Below are 23,041 nucleotides of genomic sequence, written 5' to 3' on the forward strand. Positions count from 1 at the left end.
AACCACCAGGGAAGACGTCCTGAGCATGCAGCGGGATCTCGTTATACTGAGTGGGCGACGCCGGCCCCCTTAGCGTACGCTGCACTGCACGGAACTAGGGATACCCGGAGCTGTGTAGTATGCGTCGATCGAAGGAGCGTGCTATCGCGCATTCACGCGAGACAGCGACGCCACGATCGCAATTAAAGAGCGGAACGATCGCGGAGACATTGAGACGGAGTTAATTACTGCTTAAATAATCCATCAGCATACGAGACGGCTCTCCATCAAGCGCCAAGTTGTCGGAGCCCTATCGTATATACGCTTCTCTCAACGGCAGTTTCATTATGCGACGCTGCGAGTTATTACGAACTCTTTAACGTGCAGCGTCTGCGTTTGGTACGCAGAATGCGAGAGATCGAGTTACACGGAAGAATCCCGCCGAATCGCAATGTGTGTGTGTTTTTTTCTTTGTCCAGTATTATACACGAAGCGAAGTCTGTCACCCTTGTTTCGGTACAGCATCCTATGGCCATTTTCTCCTTATACACAGCTTTCAGCTAGCGCCAGCGACTCGAAGGAGAAGATTAGACCTCACCGAATGTGTCGTCCCTCGCTTTCGATACGACACCTGCCTTCCGCATCGATTTTTTCATTGAGATATCTGTCGGTTAGATGCGGCTCGGCTACAGGCGTATAGCCACGGTGCCATGGGCACCGTGGCTCTGGTTGCTGAGAAGCGAACGAACCCTACACCATGTCGCATAACGAGTGACAACAGGTGCGCAGTAATTAACGAGTGACGAGTAAAACAAATGAACAAATAAACGCCGAACGTTTCGACGCTTACGCGCAATATGATATTTCCGTTCCGTATTGATTTGTCATTGAGATGCACTCGGAAGAACAAGCTTATTAGCTTACGCGCGAGATGCTGGAAGTCTGGTTTTGGGTGCCGAAGGTCAAGGACACCGCTTGCCGCATCGTCTGACGAATGACAGGAGCTGACTGCAGTAATTATCAGTGAAGCAAGTTGTGCGCAAAAGATGCGCCCAGTTCTGTAGTACACGAACTCTCGGCCACATTTCCCGCCATGCCGTCTCTTCCGCTGCATCTTCCCGCACCGCATATCTCAGAGCGATCACTCGCATCCAGACGCCACAAGCATCCGTCAGCAACGATTGCCTTCGTCAGAATAGCTCGCACGGCCAGGTATCCTCGCGTAATGAATATCTCAACGCGCTAACTAGGCGAGCAGCCGGGTAACACCTAAGTGAAACCCGAACCGAACGCCTTGAATGAGTGAACGAAACGCAATCAATTGAAAAAGAAAAAAGTAAATTTTATTCGGCTTTCTGGCTTCATGCGGACGCGGGCTACATCCTCCGATGAATACGGCGTGCGAGCGAAACATTTCTCCGTCACTGAGCAAACCGAATGAAGGGCGTGCTCATATCGAAGACTCGCGTTCTCTGAAAACGAGCTTTTGTCCGCGAAATCCTTTCTTTCCTCCAGCCCGGACCGGTCACATACCACGCCCGGTAAGTGAACTTCCAACTGTCGGGCGATTGGCGCACCACGGGGAGGGCGTTAACCTCCCGAAACGAAAACGCAGTGCCCCGACGGACGCCGTTAACGGGAAGGAATGCCTTTCGCTGTCGTCCTGCAACTGAACGGGGCGGCGAAAGCGAGCCCAGCGTGAAGCCGGAAACTGGAAAGTGAAGACTTGACCAGGCTGACGGCCGCGCAGTTCAGTTCGCGGGAGGTGGGGGAGGGGCTACGCGCATGCCTCCAACGCAGCGTGTCACTGCAGAGCGACCAGCAACGCTATGTCGCCGTGTACGCATAGACTGTCGGGTAAGGGATATACCTCCGCAGAATGGGAGAGGCAGTGTGTAATATGTAAGTGCGAATAATGATGTGAAGCCACTCAAACATTGGAGCACGTATATATATATATATATATACATATACATATATATATATATATATATATATATATATATATATATATATATATATATATATATATATATATATATATATATATATATATATATATATATATATATATATATACTAAGCACACGCAAGCGCCACGTTCTCTCTTGCGAAGCATGTACGGCAGGATGCGAAACAAACTGAAGCAACGTGAGGCTTAAAGAAAGTGTCGCCGTCCTTCACTTGCCACCCGCGCAATGTCATCAATGAAATAAAGAAAGAAAAAGAAAGAAAGGAAGAAAGAAAGCTGCGCACGTAAAACGAGAAATAACGACAGCAACGCAGCTACGACAATCATTTAGCGCCGTCTGAACGTGACCATCAAAACGAAAACGACATGTCATGGAGCACGCCAAGGATAGAAACAACCGCCAGCCGCATTACACACAACCAGAATTGGCCTTGACAGGCGCGCAGTGTTGACCACGATCTTCTCTCTCTCTCTTGGTTATTACTTTTTTTTTTATCAAAGCGGGCTTCGTAATCGATGAAGAGGACCCCCTACCGCCGAAAGCGATCGCTATACGTCGCGGGATAGGGGCGTGACAGGCAACATTGATCCACGTCGGTATAAACATTCGACGCGATGGCAGGCGTATTTGCATACATGTGCGCACAAGCACTCGAGAACACGACGAACGAAGGGCAGACATGCCGTTTCGGTGAACGATGAAGGCAGGAAGAACAGTATCGTAATTCTTGCTTCCAAATCCTTTCTGTTCCCTCGGGCGTCCTCGCCTCTCCCCCATCACTCCCTCCCCACATTTCCGCGACCTCCCCCTGCCGATCCATGACAACGTTCAAACAAGGTGGCAGACACGGTGCCGACGAAAGTGGAAGTACCGTCACGATTCGATTTCCCGAGCGCACAGGTATACATACGCAACTACGAAACAGGCGGCACAACCGCAAAGACAAAAGCAGGCGGAGGGACAGGCATCCAATAACAACACCCTCGCCGAATGTGCATCGTTGTACTCTTCCTCCGGTCTCGGAACAAACCTCGCGCGCCGAAGACAAACCCCTCGGAACGAAGAAGAGTCGAGATGACAAGACACGAAGACCAAGGTGGTCGTGAGTGAGTGAGTGAGACGAGGAGGTGGGGGTGATGCGGCGCTGCCTACCTGCCGAGAAAAGTGAGAGAGAGGGGGAGAAGGGGTGGCAAGCGAGACGGGCCAACAGTCTAAGGTGGTGTTGGGCATACACGCGCAGCGAAATAGAAACAGTGGCCGTAACACAACCTGCGCATCTCTCTTCAAACCTCCTCCTCCCCTCCCCCCTCCCAGTCCTCCGAACCCCACATTCACCCCCCCCCCCCCCCTTCGCCATTCCTCCGCAGTTTCCATTCCACTGTCTTCGTGACTAGGCTTTCTTTCAATCTCTCTCTCTCTCTCTGTCTCTGCGCTGTTCAGATTGCCTTCCGGGGGCCCTGCCTCGGCTTGTGAGGATACCATCGCTCTCTCTCTCTCTCGCTCGTTTTCGACAGGGAGGGGAGATGTCTGCCATTTGACGACGCTGCCGCCGTCGGTTGCGTGCTGCGCTTTCTACGTTCGCTGTCACGGTCGCGCCGCGCGGAAACCTTGCGAGAGGGGAGGCGATGGGGGCGAACGAAGCCTCTGGAAAAGCCGAGCCCTTCTTACGCAGGACGCTTCCTCGGCGCGTCGCCCTCGTCCGCCCATTCACCCCCCTCCTCTTCCCCGCACTCCTCCTCCTCTCCCTCTTCCTTCCAACAATCGCTTCCGTTGCGTAAAGAAGGAAGGAAAAGAAAAGAAAAAGAACAAAGCTGCGAGGGAAGCGTGGAGGAAAGAGTTCGTGCTCAGCTCACGATCGCTGTCAGGTCCGATCACGACGCCGGTGCCTCGGATCTTTCATTTCCTCTCCTCTTCTCCGACGACGCTGATGTTGTTGCTGCTGCTGCTGCGACGTCGCCGTCGTGGCGTATAGTAGATACTACGAGAGCCCCGCCGACGGTCAAAAAGAAAATAGCGTAACAACTGGGAAGGAGGTAGAAAAGACAACGTCGCCGAGCTGTACGGCAGCTCTATATAGTAGACCTCTGCGTGAAGCAAAATAAATAACGAAAAAAAAAACACGGACGTCGCTTACCGCGCTCTCGCGAGTGCACGCACGCGTATGCGCTGCGCCCGACGCAGTGTCGTTGTCCTCACAGAAAAAAAAAAAAAAAGCTCGAATAGCGCCAAGAACCGCTGCGTTTGCGCGCGTACTCCCGGCCACTGGGCGGTTCATTGGCCACGAAGGCAGGTAACTGGCGTTGAGGTTCCGAAATGCGGCAAGCCGTGGGCCCCAGCGTCGATAATTCGCCGGACCCCGAACTGTTTCAGCGATTTTTTTTTTTAGCAACACCGACTCTGCCGACTTTCGCCGTCACACGCATTCGTCATCATCATTATCATATTTTCGTTCACTTGCCGTCGTTCCCGGCGATCTCCAGTCACTCCTGTCCCCAATCAACATACTCTGTTGTAGACTTGAAACTTTCATCCACCTCCTTCACTCCGGCTAATTATCTGCCGCATCCAACCGAGCTTTCCGTGGCGCCCATTTTGTAGATCTCATATGGGCGACCGGTTACCTGCTCCACGCATTAGGTGGCTTACCTAACTACATTATTTTGTTGTTGTTAATCTCAACTGAAATATTGGCTATTGCCATTTGTTCTTTATTCTACGCTGCTGTCGTTCCTGTCTCTAAACGTTACGCCGATAATTTTTGTTCCATCCCTCTTTACGTGGTCCTTAGGCCCGCATAGAGAAGGAGTTGCAGAAAACACCGGTTATACACATTTTTTTTTGTAAATTAGGATATCAGTGAGCCTTCTTCACGAGTTAGATGTACTTGGCAAATGTGCTCCAACACAATTTTTAATCCATCTGCAGATTTCCTACTACGTGGTCTCGGTTTCCTGTAGCTGTACTTGACCTATAGACCGAGATACCGTTCAGAATTAATCACCGTCATAGTATATATACACTGTTATCTGATTGGTGACTGCATAGCTGATCCCACGGTGGTAGTATCGTGGCGACGCCGTGTATTGGTGCTTAGAAGACGGTCGCTAGTTCGATTCCCTGCAGTGACGGCAGCTTCAGTATGTTACAGAGAAAATTACATGCAAAGGGCGTCAGTGCATGGATACTTTTGTGGGGACTGAGGACGAAGAAGTGGCGGATATTAATATTGACTGCAGCTTTCTCCAATTAAAGGAAACAAAGGTCTTTGACCTTGGCATATCAAAACCGATCACTCAAGACGGCGAGGCCGGGAGTGCGTCCATCACGTGATGACAAACGGAAGTCGGCCTTTCGTAGCGTAACGAGCGAGCAGTAGCAGCTGACGTGTGCCTTCAACATCAAAAAAGATTGGGCATCTCTGGAATGAAGTCGCATAAGCTCGAAATCATTATATATTATCGAAAGCATGCACCGCTGGCATAGGCTCTACTTTTGCGTGCAAAACAAACCCAAAGCATTACGGTATTACTATATTCAGCTGCGCATGCGTCACGGACGAAGAAGGTCGACGACCCTTGAGACACCCAGTGCACTGTCCCGTCACCCGTCTCACAGCAGCGGGCGGCGCAAGGAAAGCCGAAAGACATTGCACTCGAAGTTTATCGAGTTTCGTCGAACACTTCTGAGTTTAGGTAGTACGTCTTGTTTAGTCGTAGCACAACCGAGCGTGAGGCGCGAAACAGTGCCAAGACACAGGATGACGTCGGAATGTTCCGAGCAAACAACACAAGGGTCCCGGAGACGAGACACGCACGCGGAAGCGACATCGTCACGCACACATTCTCTCGGCCTCTCAATGGCTTTCGTGTTGTTACGTCCACTCGCACGCGCTAGAATTAATAACGGACGACCGAGCCCCGTTCGGCGAGCCGCTTACACGGTGTACATGTTTACCCTACGGACTACGTATACGGAGGGTCCCGGCTAGAACAAAAGCGCTCTAGGAGCGCGGAGTGGTCACCGAACATGACCGCAGCGAGAAGAAGAAAATAAACGTCAAGAACGAAGTTTAAAAAGAAAACAATGTTAAAGAAAAGACGTAATGAAACGCAGGGAGGATAAAGAAGCAATAAAATACACTAAAAGACGGCCAAACCCCCCCAAGAGAAAGCAAAAGAAGCCGCTCTGCCAAAAGCGCGCCGCGCCGCCAAGGCGGCAACGAACTGGAATCGCAAGCTGCCTGCCGGAAGTGCTCCGAGAAACAAATGGACACACGCAGGGATCTCACCCCCCCCCCCCCCCATCTTCTCCTTCACCCTTTCGCCATGTATCGCCCTCTCCCTCCTTCTCCCACCGGTGGTGCTGCTGCGGCCTCCATAGTATTCAGTTTGACGTCCTTGCCGTTCTGTTCCCTTTCTCGTTTTGCTTTCTTTTCTTTTTCAAGGAGTTCGGCGGGGGGGGGGGGTGAGTTCGATCAGCTCGCGGGAGGTAGGCATGGGTATGTTGGTGGCGCGTGGCCCTTCGAGACCGACCAGTACAGAAGGAACCGGGCGAGAACACGAAGATGGCGTGCGGCAGAAGAAGCAGGGAGGCGAACGGCTTTTTTTTTTGGGGGGGGGGGGTTAGGGGGACGGCAGGGATTCTCTTCCGAGTCCGCCAATCATTCCGCCCGGATAACCACCACTATCCCACATAACAAATGAGCACCTGTAGGCCAGGGCTGACTTTCGGACCGGCAAGGCCTCCGCTGCCGCTAGCGGTGTAACCTCTGGGTTCCCGCGTTCACACGAAAAAAGTCTCGGGGCGCTCCGAAACCGAAGAGAGGTAAAAGTGTGTGTGTGTGTGTGCGTGCGCGCCCGTGTGTGTGTGTGTGTGTGTGTGTGTATGTGTGTGTGTGTGTGAGAGAGAGAGAGAGAGAGAGACCTTGCGAACAAGGAAAGGTGTAAGCCCCCCCCACGCGCCCTACCCTACACCGGCTAGAAAGGGTGCGCGCACACGCACGCAGAAGTTGCGCGCAAACGTGGCCGACCCGCGCGCTTTGCGCATCGGCCGACTCCTGGGACTATCCGCGCGGCGGTGGGACGGCCTGCACGATCACGGCGCGTCCTGCGCGAAGGGGGCATCATCGTCTTCCCGCGCCGGCTCGCTCGCAGAGGTAAGAGACGAGACGACACTCCGAGCAAGCCATGCGGTCACGGCAATTAACTATCACGAGGGTCGGACGTGCGACCGACGAAGCCGCGGCGACGGAACGAAAGAGCGAAGAAGAAACGCACGCCAAGAAAAAAAAAAGAGAGAAAAAAAAGAAAAAGGAAAAGGAAAGATGGGAGAAAATCGCGTGCTTTCTGACTGTGTATAGTGAGGGCAGATCCGGATGCACTAAGCATACTCTCGTGGGGCTGCCTGTCTTCTGTTCCTGGATACGAACTCGGATCTCGCAGTGAACACCGGAGGATCGTCATAGTACATGTACTATACGTGCCTAGCTTGGCCACCGAAGCGGCTTCCGCTAGTGGGAGCGCCTTAGTTTTCAGGTTGAACATATTCTACGAGATATCGAGGCTCAACAAGCTCTTGTAAAGTCCTTAGACTCTAATGCCAAAACGCAACGTCTATAACAGTGTTTAAGATTGAACAGAAATTGTTTTTATTTGACGTATAGTTGTGTCTTTCGTCTTTTTTGATCTGTTATTTTATGATCTTATGGAATTCTCTTTTGTAGTTTCCCACTTACTAACATTTCGAAGGTAACGTACACTGTCTTTATTTTCATATGGTCGTTCTACCAGGAGGTCTTGCCTACCTTTCTTGAACCATGGGACCTCCTACTGTATGTGACTTTTAATCTAAATATTTCACGTAATCTACTGAAATAAATATGAAATTTGAAAATCCGAAATGTGAGATAGTCTGGCTAAGTTTAGGGCGGAAGTTTCGTAGTGCAACTAAAAACGTTTAAGCGGCAAGGACAGATGGAATGCAATGCAACGTAAAACTGCTATAAGCGAACAAACGTGCACCATATGTAACACCCGCCAAACAAGCAGGCGCTGTGTGCGCGAATGTGTCGCAAATGTGTCGCGAATGTGTAGCATGAACAGATGGTTCATAGTGCTGCAAGTGCTACTGTGCTGTGCGGTGACAGTATGCGGCGACAGTGACCGACTGTGATTGTATGTCTGTGCTCATTTCTTTCTTTATCTCTACTTCGTTATCGCTTTACCTCCCCATCCCCTCTTTCCCCAGCGTAGGGTAGTAAACCGGATCTGCACCGTCACCACTGGCGACGCAAATGTAAACGCGGCCAGCAAAGAGAGCAACGATCCAAAGGTGACGTCCTAACTCTGCGAGGTAAGTTAATGGTAACGATTCCGAAAGTATAAGCTTCCGGAAATGTGCGCTTCGTGTAAATGAAAACACGATGGCCGATTTGCCCAAGAAAAAATGTGAGGATGATGATCGAGAAACTGCGCGTGTTACCGACTTTATTCTCTACTCATGCGTACTTCGCTCATTTCCGAAAAAAAAAAGAAAAGAGAGAAGAAACTCGTCTGGAACCCCATCAGAGATGAAACATAGCAGAGAAAACAGATTGCACCACCCGGGTCGCCTGAATCGTCATTACGGCCGGAACGTGTGTATATAGGAAGGAAAATGGATTGAATCCGAGTAGCAATTACTAGCTCCGGAAAAAAAAATAACAGCAACAAAATAATAAAACGAAAGACGAAGCAGAGCGGCGGAAGAGACACAAGTTGGACAGCAAAAGCGACTTCTTTGTGACCTCCGGAATATCCCGGTTTACCTCCTTAAGAAACATCCTCGCGATCCACGAAGGCTCTTTCTTTATTCCTTGTTTAGTTCATTTGCTACCTCGCCGAAGAGCGCGTCGAACCACTCCCTCCTTTTCGGGAACCACATTTTCACTCTTTCCATTACTTCGCTCCGCGTTGCGCGTTCAATTCTCTCCGCTTCCCCTTGCAAAGCCGGTAGTCCTCCTCAGCAAGAAAGCTCGCGCCGCGAAAACAAACACACACACACACACACACACACACACACACACACACACACACACACACACACACACACACACACACACACACACACACACACACACACACACACACACCACACAACGGCGGAAGGACCAAACGCGAAGCGAGCCAGTTTTTTTTCTCCGCCCCAAGTTCAAGCGCACGCATTCCATGGGCTTACGCGCGAGCGCATTGAGGACTCGAGCCAAGCGAAAGCGAGCGTGTACTCAGACTGCAAAACGCACAGGGAGGGGAAAGGGGGAATAAAAGAAATACGAAAGGAAGCTCACGAAAATATGTAACCACAACATACGCAATGGCAGAAAGTATTTGCAAAGAAAGAAACTGCGGAGAAAGTTGAGGCAGAGAGAGAGAGAGAGGCAGATGACGGGAAACGCGTTCGCAAACGGAAGAGGAACGGAAAGAAAGAAAGAATTTGCGAAGACGGAGTGAGAGAGAGAGGGAGCTTGCGGTCAGGTTGTAAAACTCGGCCCGATAGGAAATGCCGGAATGCCTGCAAGCGAGATCAAACATAATCGGCCGGTCGAGTAAAAGAGGGAGGATGAATAGGAGAGAGAGAGAGAGAAAGTGCCGGCGTGGATCGGGCCGTACGGCTAACGACTTCGGCTTCGCGCTCGGCTAGGCCGGCGGCGAAGTAGCCCAACTCGGCTACGCCCGTGGCTGCGACGACCGCGCCGAATGAAAACAGCTGCGCAACATTGCGCCGGCCGACATTTCTCAACGCAAAGCACGGAGTCGCTGATCTTTCGTTCCTCGCCGATACCGTGGCGCTGGCCGCCGACGGCTCGGCGAAGCCCCTGCTCCGCGCCAGAGGCATTCTTGCGCGCGTCCGATTCGATTACGCCGCATCATTATTCGCGATGACCATTAGAAGGAAATGTTGAATCGGTCCGTAGGCTTGTAGGTTACGCTAACTCCATTTTTTTTTTCTGCGTGTCTTTGGCAAAGACGCAACATCATCCAGTAGAGGAGAAATATGATTGATGATGTTGTTGTTGATGATGATAATGATGATGAAGCCTCAATTAATGGCACAAACCCTGGTACATGAAACCGTGGGCCGGTCTGGTCGTGAATATGAACATCGAAATTAAATTTCACTTCAAAATTTGCGAAAGCTGGTAAATTCGATGTGACAGACGCAAGAAAATAAATGACGCAGCATGAATTTGAACGGGCGCTAAAAATAACAATGAGAAAGGATGCAGGTCTAAATTGGGCAATCACTCGGAATGAAAGATAAATTCCTGGACGGCGGCGCAAACGTCCATTTGACTGTACTATACGTGGAGGTTAATCAAGGCACATCCCCTGCACATCCCCTTTACCCACAGTGGTGTAATCCCACCGGGATTATCTTGAATATCGCAGTGGCCCTTGGTGGAAAAACAAAAATGGAGGAAATGCGTAATCCTTGCCCGCTAATGAGCCTTACTACGGTCATCCCCACGGTCGTCTCTCCTAAACCTTGCGGCTCATGACTGAACATGACAGCTTACACGAGAAGGAGTAAAGACGAATTTGAATGCCGACAGCAAGAATAACAACAACAAAAAAGTGTTCACAAATTTGAGGAAGTTGTGCTTGTTCTAAGAGAATTGCTAAATTTTTGGCACATTAGGTTACCTTACATTCCACTGATTGTGGCGGAAATATTTCCGTTGGTTTCTAGCCACAACAAAATATATAGAATACAAAAATATATAGATTACAACAAATATATAGAAACCAAACCAAACCAAACGAAATCATTGGTAATTTAGTAGTACAATGCGCAACCAAACCTAACAAAACAAGACAAAAATATATACATACTGCTTTACTTGATGGCTCGCACGGAAACTGCCCGTTTACGCAGCGGGTAAACAATAGACGGATGCCAATTTCATCGCGAAGAAACAATGCGAGGCAGGTGCTCAGGCAAATGTGCGTGGCTATTGAACAAGGCGGGCCTTGAAGAAGGAAAACGAGGCGAGGGGGGGAGGTGAAACAAAAGTAAGAAAAGACGATGGAAGCACCGGCGTTAACATGTAGCCATGTAGCCAACACGGCAGGACGATGTACGTATAGGGGCATTTTACCGGGCCACCCTCTCGTTTTCTGCTGACCGTGGAACCTCTCTTTCTTTTTTTTTCGAAATCTCGTTGGCTCTTTTGGGTAAACGGTAAGAACCGACGCTACGGTCGGAGTTCCCTCTTTTTGGAGCAAACTTGACTCGGCCTCGGTACCTTTGTGCTGGCCAAGTCGAAGGCGCAGGAGGCCTACGCCTCACCTTGCCCCTACTCCCAGCCTCGACCACCCCACTGACACCCCCCCCCCCCTCCCACCCTCCCCTCAGAGGCAGGAGTCACGGCGCCAAAGCCGCCCGCCCCCTCGGCCGATCCGGCCGGCAGGTAAAAAAGGAGCAGTCCGCCAGCACCATGCGCTGAGCGAAGACTTGCCACCCGCACGCGTGAATTATGATACTTGTGTGTAGCACGCTCCCGGGGGGCTACTCTTCCTTGGCGGTGGCTTCCTTCTGAAGCTGCCGAGGAAGAAGGCCCCGCAACGGAAGGAATAGCTGCTGCACGCAGGGAAAGAATGCGCCGGAGCGTGTGCGTGCTTAAAGTTAAAGTTTGTATGCGCGCGTTTGTGCGTACGTGTATGTATGTGCGTTCGTTTGTGTATGTATGTGTTCACCTGTGTGTGAGCGTGCGTGTATGTGTTTAGAGAGAGAGCTACTGTGCGCGTGGATGTCTGTTCTCGCGTGTTTGTGCGTGCGGGTGTGTGTGTACGAGTCTGTGAGTGTGCATTCACGTGTGTATGTAAGTATTCGCCTTTGTGTATGTGTGCGTGTGTTTGCGTGTGTGTGCGTGTGTGTGCGTGCCTGGGTTCCTGCGCATGCGTGTATGAGTCTGTACGTCCTTGCGGACGTGCTTTGCGCCCAGCCTGCCTTCCTGTCCGTTTTCCTGGGCGCTTTTCCGTGGCACAGCTGTGTACCACGACCAAACCGAAGCACCCAGAGATAAACGGAAAATTTCGACAAAAAAAAAAAAAGAAGCAAGAAACGGAACTCCCACCTCCGCAGTCTGCTGCAGGACCACCTTTCTGCTGCTCCCCGGCAGACAAGAATCCCGGAAATTCGGCCAGCACAGCCGAGGAGACGGTGCTCTCACGTGACCGGACCACAATGCGCTTTTGGGAGCGCTGGTGGAAACGCCGCGCCGCATTTAGCGGTGCGAACGACCGTGCAACGGCCTTGCCACGAGCTAGGGTGAGAGGACGCCGTCGGGCCGATGCTCGTGTTGAATAGAGGATTTCCGTTTAATTCGAACGACGTTTCTTTTTTTCTTTGTGCGCAAGCATGTATCATTCCCTCTAACTTAACAAGCACTCTGATCGGTTATAGTTGGTATAAATCCTTATCTTTGGGTGTACTGCGCAAGTGTATAGTGACCCAGAGAACAGAAGAGCAGCGCTTGTGTTCGTACTGTTCCACAGAGGCCAAAATAGCGTACATTTTCGTTCGCAAGAGCTAAATGCCATTGGTAGCCTGCCTTTGTTAATGATACGTCTAAAATCATGATTGGCTCTCACCTGCACTTGCGAACAGTTCCGGCATAACAATTTCCTCACGAACACGCGCTCCGTTGTCCGTATGTCCCCTATTTGTGCTACCCGAAAGTAAGGATCCGCTGGTACATTCTTCTTCCGTAGCTTGTCACGGCTATTACTGATTAGATATTATTAATTATCCATTACACCGAAGGCACTCGTCATTTATCGATCGGGTTTAACCCACCCGAAAGATACAACACCTGGGCTGTGATACACGCGCCAGAGTGGAGGGCTTCGAATTCACTTTACGAATACGCAGCCTCCTTTTTCTTCCTTACCGCCACAGACTGGAATGGCCTTCCCGCCAACATCGCTAATACGACTTCTCCATCTTCGTTCACACAACTTGTAACCGACCATTTTGTTAAATAATTATTTATGACGATGTTTTGCTATCTTATAAAAACCCACCCCTTATGTAATGCCCCTACGGGGGACCTTTAAGGTAATAAACTGAACTGAACTGAACTGAACTGAACTGAATACTTGAAGTTCTATTGAAAGTTGGGCGAGTCGCTGTTGGAACAGCGCGAAAAGGCGGGGTGTGGAGAAGGAGAAGAATGACAGGATGATGCTAAAGTTATCTGATGCGCACGCAGGACGCGGTGCATAAGCGTTGATAGTTTTAGGTTTAGGGACGCAAGCGGCTTGCGTACGCAAGAACTATAGGCGCCACGGTACTGCGCATGCGCAGACACCTACGTCTGTATCTGCGCATGCACAGTACCATGGCCCCCAGTTCTTGCGTGCGCAAGCCGCTTGCGTCGCCTAACCTAAAGCTCTCCAGCGAGTCTACCCCGTATACCATCCAGCTGTCGCATAACGTGCGGCCGCTCCAACCACGGTAGTCCAACCCGTGACCTCGACGGCTCAGCGGCCATGCGGCGAAGCCAAGCCGAGCCGCCGCGGCTCGCATGCAGGACACCGTGTGTCGAGTAGTATAGGCCCACGACCTTCAGAAACCTCGGCTCCTTATCCTGAGCTCCCCTTCTTCCGCATCCTTCGCGATTCGCCCATTGTCTCCCGGCTCAGCGGGACCTCCACGCACGCATCCAGCAACAGCGTGCGTGCAGCAGCGTGGCGCGGCACGGCGATCGAAAGCACAAAGAAATCCGCACGGCCGGTCAAGTTCGATCGGCGTACAAACATCCGACTGGAAATAGCGGTAGCGAGCGCGTGCTTGGTGTGCATATACTTACGGTGCAGCCAAAACGAGAAGCGCGCCGTCCGCGTCTATAACGTTTTCCTCAAACCAGCTGCCGAGGCTTCTGTGGGACAACGCACGCGAGCGCGCTTTTTTTTTCCCCAGAGAGCAAATGAGAGTGGTTGAACGCGGGGTGAGCAAACGGCTGTCTCTCGAATGACGTGTATAATGCGGAATGATGACAGCCATCAGGGGGAGGTCGGAATGTATAAACGCACCACTCTCTCTCACTCTCTCTCTCTCCATGCACGTTTCTTGGCGAACTGTCGTCGGCATTGCCTCCAAGAAATCTTTGGCCGACCTTGCGCGATTGCAGGAGTCCCCGTGCAACAAGGGGTTTCGAATATTCCGCCTCGCGTTCAAGAATTTCTCCTGAATGTGTCTTGTAAAAAAACATGGAACAAACTTCAAACTTACACATGAAAGGTGAGAAAGAAGAAGTGTCGTTTTGGCGTCAAATTAGGGCAACTGTACGCACATAATGGCAAACTGTCGTTTCTTTCTTTCCTCTTGCAGGATAAAACCCCTGACTGTCACACACGTAAAGAAAAAAAAAAGGGAGAAAGAATAGATAACAACACGCTTTAGTGGATCGCGATACGGGCTTGAAAGGAGCACGAACGCACCGTGCAGGACTATTTTCATACAATGAAGTTAAGCTGGTCAACTTCCAACCGTCGAAGTCGCTCTATATACAGAGGCAAGCGAGCAGTTTTCTCCCTCGCGAAGACTCTCATACCTCACATCAACGGTTCGAGGTCTGCACATATCAAACCGTTATTTCATCAGTAGGAAATCCCCGCCCACCTTAAGCACGGCGGCTGATTAAGGCAGCAAACGCATAGTAACTGGCGCGACACTTGAATACTCGTGTGCCGCCTCATCAATGGGCGCAGCCGGTTTCGCAAATGCACTTACTCACACAACCCCGCACTCCGAATGAGAGTGCGTCGAACGAAAGTGTCAACACACGGCAAGGAATCCAGAACAACGATTCCGCGTCACAGCGACTCACACGACAACGAAACACGCCGCTTAAACGGCGCCGTCGTCGGCAGCTGCAGGCATGCATGTGGCCCGCGTTGCGAAACAACCTTGTGTGTGTGTGTGTGTACACGCGCAGCCAGTCTACGCACGAAGGCATCATATCTGGGACGGAGGCCCAGGGCGACTCATTCACGCGTGCGCCGGCCGAGCTGTAACGCAAGACTCTCGATCACGTGGGAGGGGTGCGCTTCGGGCTGCAGGAATTTCGGCGACTGACGGCGACCCGATGCATGAGTCGCCTGCGCCGCTGGCCTCTCATTAATTAGGCGTGCCCCGGAGACGTGACGCAACGACAATTTCGAAGCATCGACCGATCGACCTGCGGAAATGAGGTCTCGAGCGGAAGTCCCACAGTGCAAGCCCGAGAACAGGGGACCTAATTCACCGAGCGTTTCGTTCGTCAGTTGTATTTGTCACTGGCTGGACGCACTCACCAATAATATATGTCACATAGCGATAGGTTAGCATCAGCCCGTGCGAACAATTTTAGCGTAAGAACTAGCGACTACGGGCCTAGTAATTCGTGGGCCGAACTGTGCACGAAGCTTTTGGTTCGCAAGTTCTCTCTGCGGTTGGCTGGTATAGCATTCGCTATTACTATGTCCAGCATCAGGAATGGCTGGTATACGCTCTTACGAAGAATTCTCGCGTAAGAGGTTTGTGGGAATACGGGTCTGGAAGAGCTTTGTGCGTACCTTAGATCTCAGTAATCAACAGTTGTCGAACAAGGGAGGAATGTCGCTGGAGCCAATGTTTAGACAAGGACAGTTGTCTTCGTCAGGGCAGTTACGTTTTGTTTTGGATACAAGGAAGACAGGCCCCTTGTAGAAACGCGACTGCAGGGTCAATAGCTGAGTTAAGAGCTGCCTTGACAGCCGGTCACCAAAAGGGCAACGCAGTTAAGTACTAACGATCGGCCGTCGGAGGAGTGAGCTATCTTAAAGCCATGCGGAAAACCTTAGCCGTAACTAATAGTCAAGCGTTTTCAAGATTTCAAAATTCATCTACAGAAAATCCCCTGTCAAGAGATAATGAAACCCGGAAGACACAACAGAAAGAAGCCACCTTATACGACTCCTGTTGAGACAACCAGCGGCTGTGTTCACTTTGTCGATCACTTTGTTGGCCCGTGTATGTGGTAACAGACCGAGTTTACGAAGCTCCTTGTTCGTAAGGGGCTGTCTGACACCAGTAGGCCGCCCTCGCTAAACCACTGTATTGGGTAGAATGACCTGCCCGCGCCTTTTCACAGGAGCAGTTCTGGCGTACGAACATCCTTTAAGGTACGTCCGGTGTTGTTAAAAGAAAGAGGAAAAAAAAAGGCTTCACTGTTAACATTTCTGATGCCCGTGCAAGGGCTCTGCAGTCCCCTAAGTACCACACTGGGGCCGTGTTGCGTAACGATTGTTTTCTTTTTCAATTCTTTTTGCCGTTAGTAATTGGGTCGAGGGATGCCACGGCCGGTAGCGGCCAATCGTTGCTACGGATGATAAGAATAGAATCGATGGAAAAGAATCTTTACGTAACACCGACCCCTGCCTACAAAAACTAAAATTGGCTCATACCTCCCGCAACCTTCGCGCTTCCAGCGTGACACGGCGTAAATGTGCTACGTCACTCTTTCCGTCTGATCGTACGTCTGTTTCTGAAAGCGGTTCGAAGCAGACGACGGAACTCGCGTACCATCAATAGTCACCGCAAACGGACCTGCGAACCTGTGCGGCGGGCCGCAAAAGAAAAGCGTTTCGGTGGACCTCCGCAGCAGCAAAGCGTGAACTTAGCGCAAGGACTCTCGCCCGTCGGGGGAAGAGAACTAACGGGAACGGGGCACCTATAACGCCGCCGTGGCCGCGCGGCCGAGCCGTGCTTGCCGGCTGCCATTGTCTCGGCTCCCGAAGAGGTGGGGGTGAGCCGAGAAAGCGAAGAGCAGAAGCAAAAGCGGCCGTGGCCAACAGCCTAGTCTAGCCTAGCCTGGCCGGCCTCGCTCCGTACCCACCCTGCACGCGTGTGCTGCGAGCAGCCGGCTTCTCGAGAGAAGCGGCGATGCATATTGAGCGTGGCTGGCGCCCCCCTGGCGGCAACGGTCGTCGCGGCGCGGGGAACTTTCATCGACGCCGCCGCCGTCGTAGTCGTCGTCGTTGACTGGGAAAGGAAACGGGGACAAGAGTCGGAAGCATAACGTGCTCGCTTCGTGCCAGCTGTGTGCGCGCGGGTGTGCGAAGGCGCGCGCAATGTGGCAAGTGTACCGTCATATTGGCCGCGCGAGTGTGCCTGGTCGTGCTCTAAACCAAATCAGAACGATTTCTGCTTTCCAGTGAGTCGGAATTGAAGTGGACCCGGAAGTGCTGTTTGGAATCGGCTATAGACCACCGTATACGCGCTAGCTGAACGGGGCGTCGAGGATAGTCATACGTCGTGGACGCTCCGAGACAGTAATCACCGCTGGGGCAGTCCTCTCTTCAGCAAACGCGGCAAAGGTCGCAGTAATCGAGCGGCTTCGGTGCACGCGAGCTACGTATACATGCACCGTGCTACTATACTGTGGTTCGTACGATACCTTTTAAAGTTGCGTTACGGGGCAGCCAGAATCCTCCCTCCTACATTCGTACAATGCTAGAGCGTAACACCCGACCAAAACTAATTAACCAGCCATGTACATCTCTGCACGACAATCTCTTGGGTTCTTTTGAACATACCGAGGACTTGCTTTGCGCTTGGAAGCCTATCCGGAGCGAACGGCAATTTCCGAGAGTGAAGAAAAAATGACACGCGTGTTTCTATACAAGGGTCTGTTTCTTTTTTTTTTGGGGGGGGGGAGCAGACGTGGGTTAGCGCATAGCCATAACTGACACCGCGTCGTCACTGAGCAATACATCTAAGAAAAGAAACGCCACCGCATAGGTGACGCAATATGTCGAATGCCCACTGATTTTAGTTCCCGGTGCACCTCCGTCACGCCCCCCTATGCCTCCTACACTGTAAACGAAAATAAACCCAGCTGAGAGTTTTTAAGAGGTGATGTGCCCTAAAACCTCCCCTCCTCAAATATTTACTCCGATGTATGGGAGCAAAACAGCGCCATTCCCTCGTTTCACTCCGCTGGCTAGCTGCCGGAGTATTAAGGCGACATGACGCGATTTTACTCCGCTTAAAAATTTGGTTCTCCCGTGAAACTCCGACAGGGAGTTTTGAAAAACTCCCCTCCGCCGATACAGGTTAGTCACGTGGCGCTTCCCATGAGGCTGTGCGCCTCGCCAGCGACCGGGCGCGTTCGGCGGAGCGGGCAGTGCTCATGGCTGACGGTTTGTTTACGTCTGTGAAGTGTCGTTCCGTGACAGCGTTTCGTCAATTTGTTTCCCGTATCTCCTTCCAGAAAGTGTTAAAGGCATGCCTGAAGCTCACTGTATCTCAGCTTCAAGTACATTAGCTGTGATCACTTTGCTGACAACGATGATTGCAAGAACCACGTTTTCAAGTGCGGAAAAAGGCTTAGGTATACCTCGAAGCTGCTCACTGGCTCGTGATGTCGGCTCACGTTCTGGCTGTGTTTCCGCGCTGCGTCACCCTGTCTTGCGTTCTTCAGTACGTGAAATGCCACTTCTATGTCCTTTTGAGTACATGCTGACAACGTCCGGTGTAATGTTTGTAAGGACCGCGTAGCAATGGCAACAGCAGCCACTGTTCGAGCGTCGACATCCGTGCTAGTCGCGCATGAATGGCGTAACCCAAGTTCGTTGCGGTGCTGTGTTGCCAGTGAGAAAGACCGGAGTGCAAGCAACTGTTTTTATTTATCTGTGAACGGATATCCTCGCCCGAAGAAAAACGGTAGGACATAAGTATATATGTGTGCTTAAAATAAAGCTTCTTATTGAGCGATGTGAATCGAATTGTTATCGTGCATATAGGTTTTGGTCACGTCGTTGCTTCCGATATTGCATTAACATTACGCTCTATCCGAGACACTGATTTAGACGCATGCCTGCTGGCTACGAGTTTAGAGGTTCACTCGACAGATCAGCGATGTAGCTCCTTTTCGCAACCGAGAGAGATTGCTTGTACGCAGAGCAAGTAGTGCGGTGTATAAAATGTATGTCTGCGCATTTTTCGGTGTTACGTCGGCTGCTGCGGGTCATGCTCACACGCAATAATTTCTTGCTACGCTACCACTATATCGAAAAAATGTAATTTTGCTATGCAGCACATGCACTTACATTTTTCTAGCTTACTGTAACTAACGCACTACTTTTTGGCCGCGAACGCCGGCAGTGTGCGAAGTCGCTTCAGCACTCACAGAATGGCATAGTTTTGAAAAATAACACCATTAACTTTTTCTCTCTCCCTACTTTGAATTAACAGTTTTGTGTTGATTAAGGAATTCTGTTAGTTTCAAAGAGGCAGATCTCGTATGAACGAGCATGTGAGTCATAATTCTGAAAACAGCACAGCTGCTCCCTTGGCGGTTTCGAGGCACACAGTATCGTGGCTATATATACTGGCACCGTTGCCTCTTGAGTATCGCGTGTACGTGGGATGTCTTTCAAATTTCTGCATTGGGCGTTTCTTGAATGTTTATGTATGTCATGATATATGTGCTTTCATTGACTTGTTTCATCGAATTTGACGCGGTCTCGTGTGCATATTTCGAAATTTGACCAGCAGCCTCTGCATGTAAACATGTTCGCGCAAACTGACGCGATGCCTCTTTTTATACTCCCGTTGCACCTCGAAAAAACTCCGTCAATTGCAAAGCAAAAAATAAAAAAAAGACAGAAAAAAACCTCCCATAATTCCACGCAAAAATTCCGCTCGTACGGAGTAAAAATTCTACTCCGATCATACGGAGCATAATAAACTCCGAACCGGGGGGTCGCTAGAGGACAAGCAGTATACTCCCACCTCGGAGTTATTTCCGTTTACAGTGTACTCGAAAGCGAAGTCACGACGCAAGCAGCCGGAGGCTTGCCTTTTTGCCTACGTGATTTGTCAACGACAGCCGCGGGAGCGGGTCATAAAGGCCAAAGTGGACGGACGCATCACGTAACGTAACGCAGCTGCAACGCAACCGCCGTATATATATATATGCGCCGACGCGAATCTATGACGCGAACCGCGTGGGCCAAGCGCTTGTAACGTGTTCGGGCCGCATAAGCTATGCCACATACGTCCCGAGCCACATGCAAGTGGCTTACGTGGCCACCTCCGCACGTTGCCTAACGCGCACGCGTTCCTGCACCACAGAACCGGCGAATATTTGACGCCAGCTGCCTGCATAATCAGTTGGATATGCGCGTCACATATCCTCGACACGAAGAGGCGTTTATGTCTTAGTTGCCCTGCCGCTCTCCTAAATCACGTGCTAAAGTAAAAAAAAAGGGAAAATCTTGGACGCATTATAACGTGCGTTAGGCTCGTTTATATAGGAAATAATTACGAAGCGACTGCACCGCGGCTGACTGCACCGGTAAAACTGCTAATAAGTATTCCAGCGCTTTGATTTAGAACCACTGCGCGTAGCTCTGAAACGGACGGCTCATCTTTTTTCTTTCCCCTCACGGATATCCGCATCAAGGCTGCGGCCAATAACGTCAACGGCTCTTATCACGGCAAGTGAACCGAGTAATCACGCACGACGGAAGGAACGTTTTTACACCGGCCGCCGAACGCCATTTATAAAGTGGCCGTAACCCGAAGAAAGCACGTATACTGCGACTCCTCCTCCAATCTCCGAACGCAGGCCTGCGTTGCGCTTCGGACGACCGTTACACGTCGAATACAAAGTAGGCTGCCGGACGAGGTGGCGTTGGAAAGCCTTTTCGTCCGCCGCACGTCATCGAAGACTGCGCTTCATTAAATAAGAAAGCCGGCAGTGCTGAATCCCTATGTCTCGCCGTGCAGCACATCCCGGTCTGAGCGACCAGAAGCCCAGCTCTCTCCAACAAGCAAACTACAAGCTGTAGCAGCTTCAAGATTGCTTCACCTTCTTCCAGTTTGTTATAGGCGAACAGGTCTACGCGAAGCCAAGTACGGAGATCAGAATCTATTCAAAAGAGCCAGCCCGTCAGGATTTTTCTTTTTTTTTTTCTTTGCATGCTCGACCTTAGAGTATGCGACGTCCAAGAAGAACGTCGACCATAGCTGTGCTGTCACCGGCTTTATCGTGAAAAAAAAAAAGTTGTTGAAGGCACATCGACGCAGATTGAAGTCGCGTCTAGTGCGGACCGCCTGTCGAGTCCGGCGCCTACAGCGCGGCTTTAGCGTGGTCTGGGAGCGGCGAGGCAGCGACCTTTGGCGATTTCAACCTATATATGGTCACGCCAAACGACACGCTGCCGCAGGACGCGTCAGCGCTTCCGTTTATGTACCTCGTAAAACTGCTTGGCAAATCGAACGGCAGGCAAAGCTATCTCGCTTGCAATCTTCGTTCGCTAAAGTAGTGCATGGGTCGCAAACCTATCTTATAAAAGCACGACGAGGTTGAAGTTACTCTCTGGTTAAACATTTAACCTTACAGCAGCAACTGCTAGACGAATCAGAGAGAGCTCCTTAGAACAAATCGTGAATGTCAGTCAATTCGCCCTCGAACTCGAACGATGAAGTACAGTGTACTTCCATCGCAGCGAAAACGTTACAGTGGTCAACTCGCCCGACCCACTCTTGTCGAGACCGAACCAAACCGTCACTGCGACGAACACTGATTCAGAAAATAACGACAAAGTACAACCGCAAGGAGGGGAGAATTTCAGTCCGGTTCGACGCGGCGTTCTCTGTTCGTCGCGAGCCTGTGTAATATATACCCGAGTCTGTATTGTGTAGGGCGGGCCGACCACCGCACGGCCGACGTGTTCCTTCAGGCGTGTAACAGAAGGGAGGCAGCCACCACAAGCGAGACACGGCCGAGAAAGAAAATAATAACGATAATAATAACGGAACACAGTTTGGTCTAAGAAGAAACGAAAGTCGTAAAGTACTCACGCTAGCCGAGCCCCGGCCTGGGCCAACGTCGAAGTCGACGGTGAGGAGGAGGACGAGGCTGGAAGCACCAACAGCAGGGCACAACTCCGGCGGCCGCCGCCGGTCGATGAAAAAAATCCGGGGAAGGCGACGAACGACGAAGCTCTCGATCTCAACCCCCCCTCCCGCTAAAACTTCCTCGGCGAGTCCGCGCCGGCGCGAACTCTCGGCAGGAAGAGAGCACGGGCTTATACGAACCCGAAAACGAAGCCCCAAGAAACTAAACACCGGTTGCACGCCACAGAGACTCGAAAACTTCGAGCGGCGTCGTGGTCACGGGCGGCTCGGAGGACGAACGGTCCAGTTTCCCGCGCACAAGATCGGCAAACGGTTAACGAGAACACCCTTCCTTGGCAGTGGATGAGAAACGCAGCGGCGGACCTGATAATCCGCCTTGGGCGGCAGTAGCGGGCAGTGTCGGTCGGAACGGTCCGCCAGCGGGCACAAACCACGCGGCAGCGGGCCACGCACCGGTCCAGGAAGAGCTTCAGCAGCCGGCGCGGTGTCGTTCAGCAGCGCCTGAGCAACGGCTGCCGCGTCGCGGTTGGCCTGCGTGCCATGGCTCCGGCTGGTGCAGCGGCGGCGAGAGCGCACCGACTGTTTGTGGAGCGACTCCTTCGACGGACTTCTTGGCCTCTTCGGCCGGCTGGGAGCGAGCAGACCGCTTTCCCTGCCGGGAAGGGCGAGAAGGGGGGACGCGTAGCGTGGGGCGGGGGGGAAGGTGTGCGGAGGGGGGTGAAACCGGTTCCCCTGTGCGAGCGTGACGTAACGGCGGCGGCGTCGGTGGCTGCGGCAGAAGGCAAGACGCATAGCGCATGCAGATGGCAGTGTAGGCAGTGCAGGCATCACCGCGCGGGCCTGGACCGCGCCGTCCTTCCGTGCCCGCACGCCCACCGCCGTCGCGTCAAAGGATGCGCGGCGTCTGCGTCCGGGACACCGGAGTGTGTGCGTGTCCTTTCCTTTCCAGTCTATGCGGGTCGCATAGTTGCGTGTTCGGAAAGCCGGCGTGCATAATAGCATCTCCGCATCTCTGGAGTCTGAAGAGCATCGCGGCTCTTTTCGTGTGCGAGAAGCAGTGGGTGCTCGGATGATTACGCCGCTACATGTGGACTCGGGGTAGCGTAATAAACGATTGTATTACCCAATTCCGTTTTCTTGTCGTGCTTCGTCGGTTG

The 23,041-nt window shown here is 51.7% G+C and overlaps 2 protein-coding genes across 11 annotated transcripts in view; one reads left to right on the forward strand and one right to left on the reverse strand.

Moving 5' to 3' along the window:
* Positions 1–22,466, reverse strand: part of LOC135910607 (uncharacterized) — a 375,300-nt gene extending 352,834 nt beyond the window's left edge. Inside the window, exon 1 of the mRNA XM_070534413.1 lies at positions 21,828–22,466. The gene's annotated coding sequence lies outside the window, so the exon portion shown is untranslated. The remainder of the gene's footprint in view (positions 1–21,827) is intronic.
* Positions 1–23,041, forward strand: part of LOC135900901 (uncharacterized) — a 435,375-nt gene that overhangs the window by 85,410 nt on the left and 326,924 nt on the right. For 4 of the 10 annotated variants that reach the window (XR_011512254.1, XR_010563969.2, XR_010563972.2 and 1 more), the window contains exon 2: positions 8,199–8,303. The exons of 4 other annotated variants lie outside the window; for them this stretch is intronic. Coding sequence is in view for 2 of the 6 variants with exons in the window: in XM_070534410.1 (XP_070390511.1) it covers positions 8,204–8,303 (100 nt within the window). In the remaining 4 variants the exon portion in view is untranslated. The remainder of the gene's footprint in view (positions 1–8,198; positions 8,304–23,041) is intronic. 2 more of the 10 variants (XM_070534410.1, XM_070534411.1) reach the window with 1 other exon arrangement.

The sequence above is a fragment of the Dermacentor albipictus genome, chromosome 2, assembly GCF_038994185.2.
Source record: "Dermacentor albipictus isolate Rhodes 1998 colony chromosome 2, USDA_Dalb.pri_finalv2, whole genome shotgun sequence".
Lineage (NCBI taxonomy): Eukaryota > Metazoa > Arthropoda > Arachnida > Ixodida > Ixodidae > Dermacentor > Dermacentor albipictus.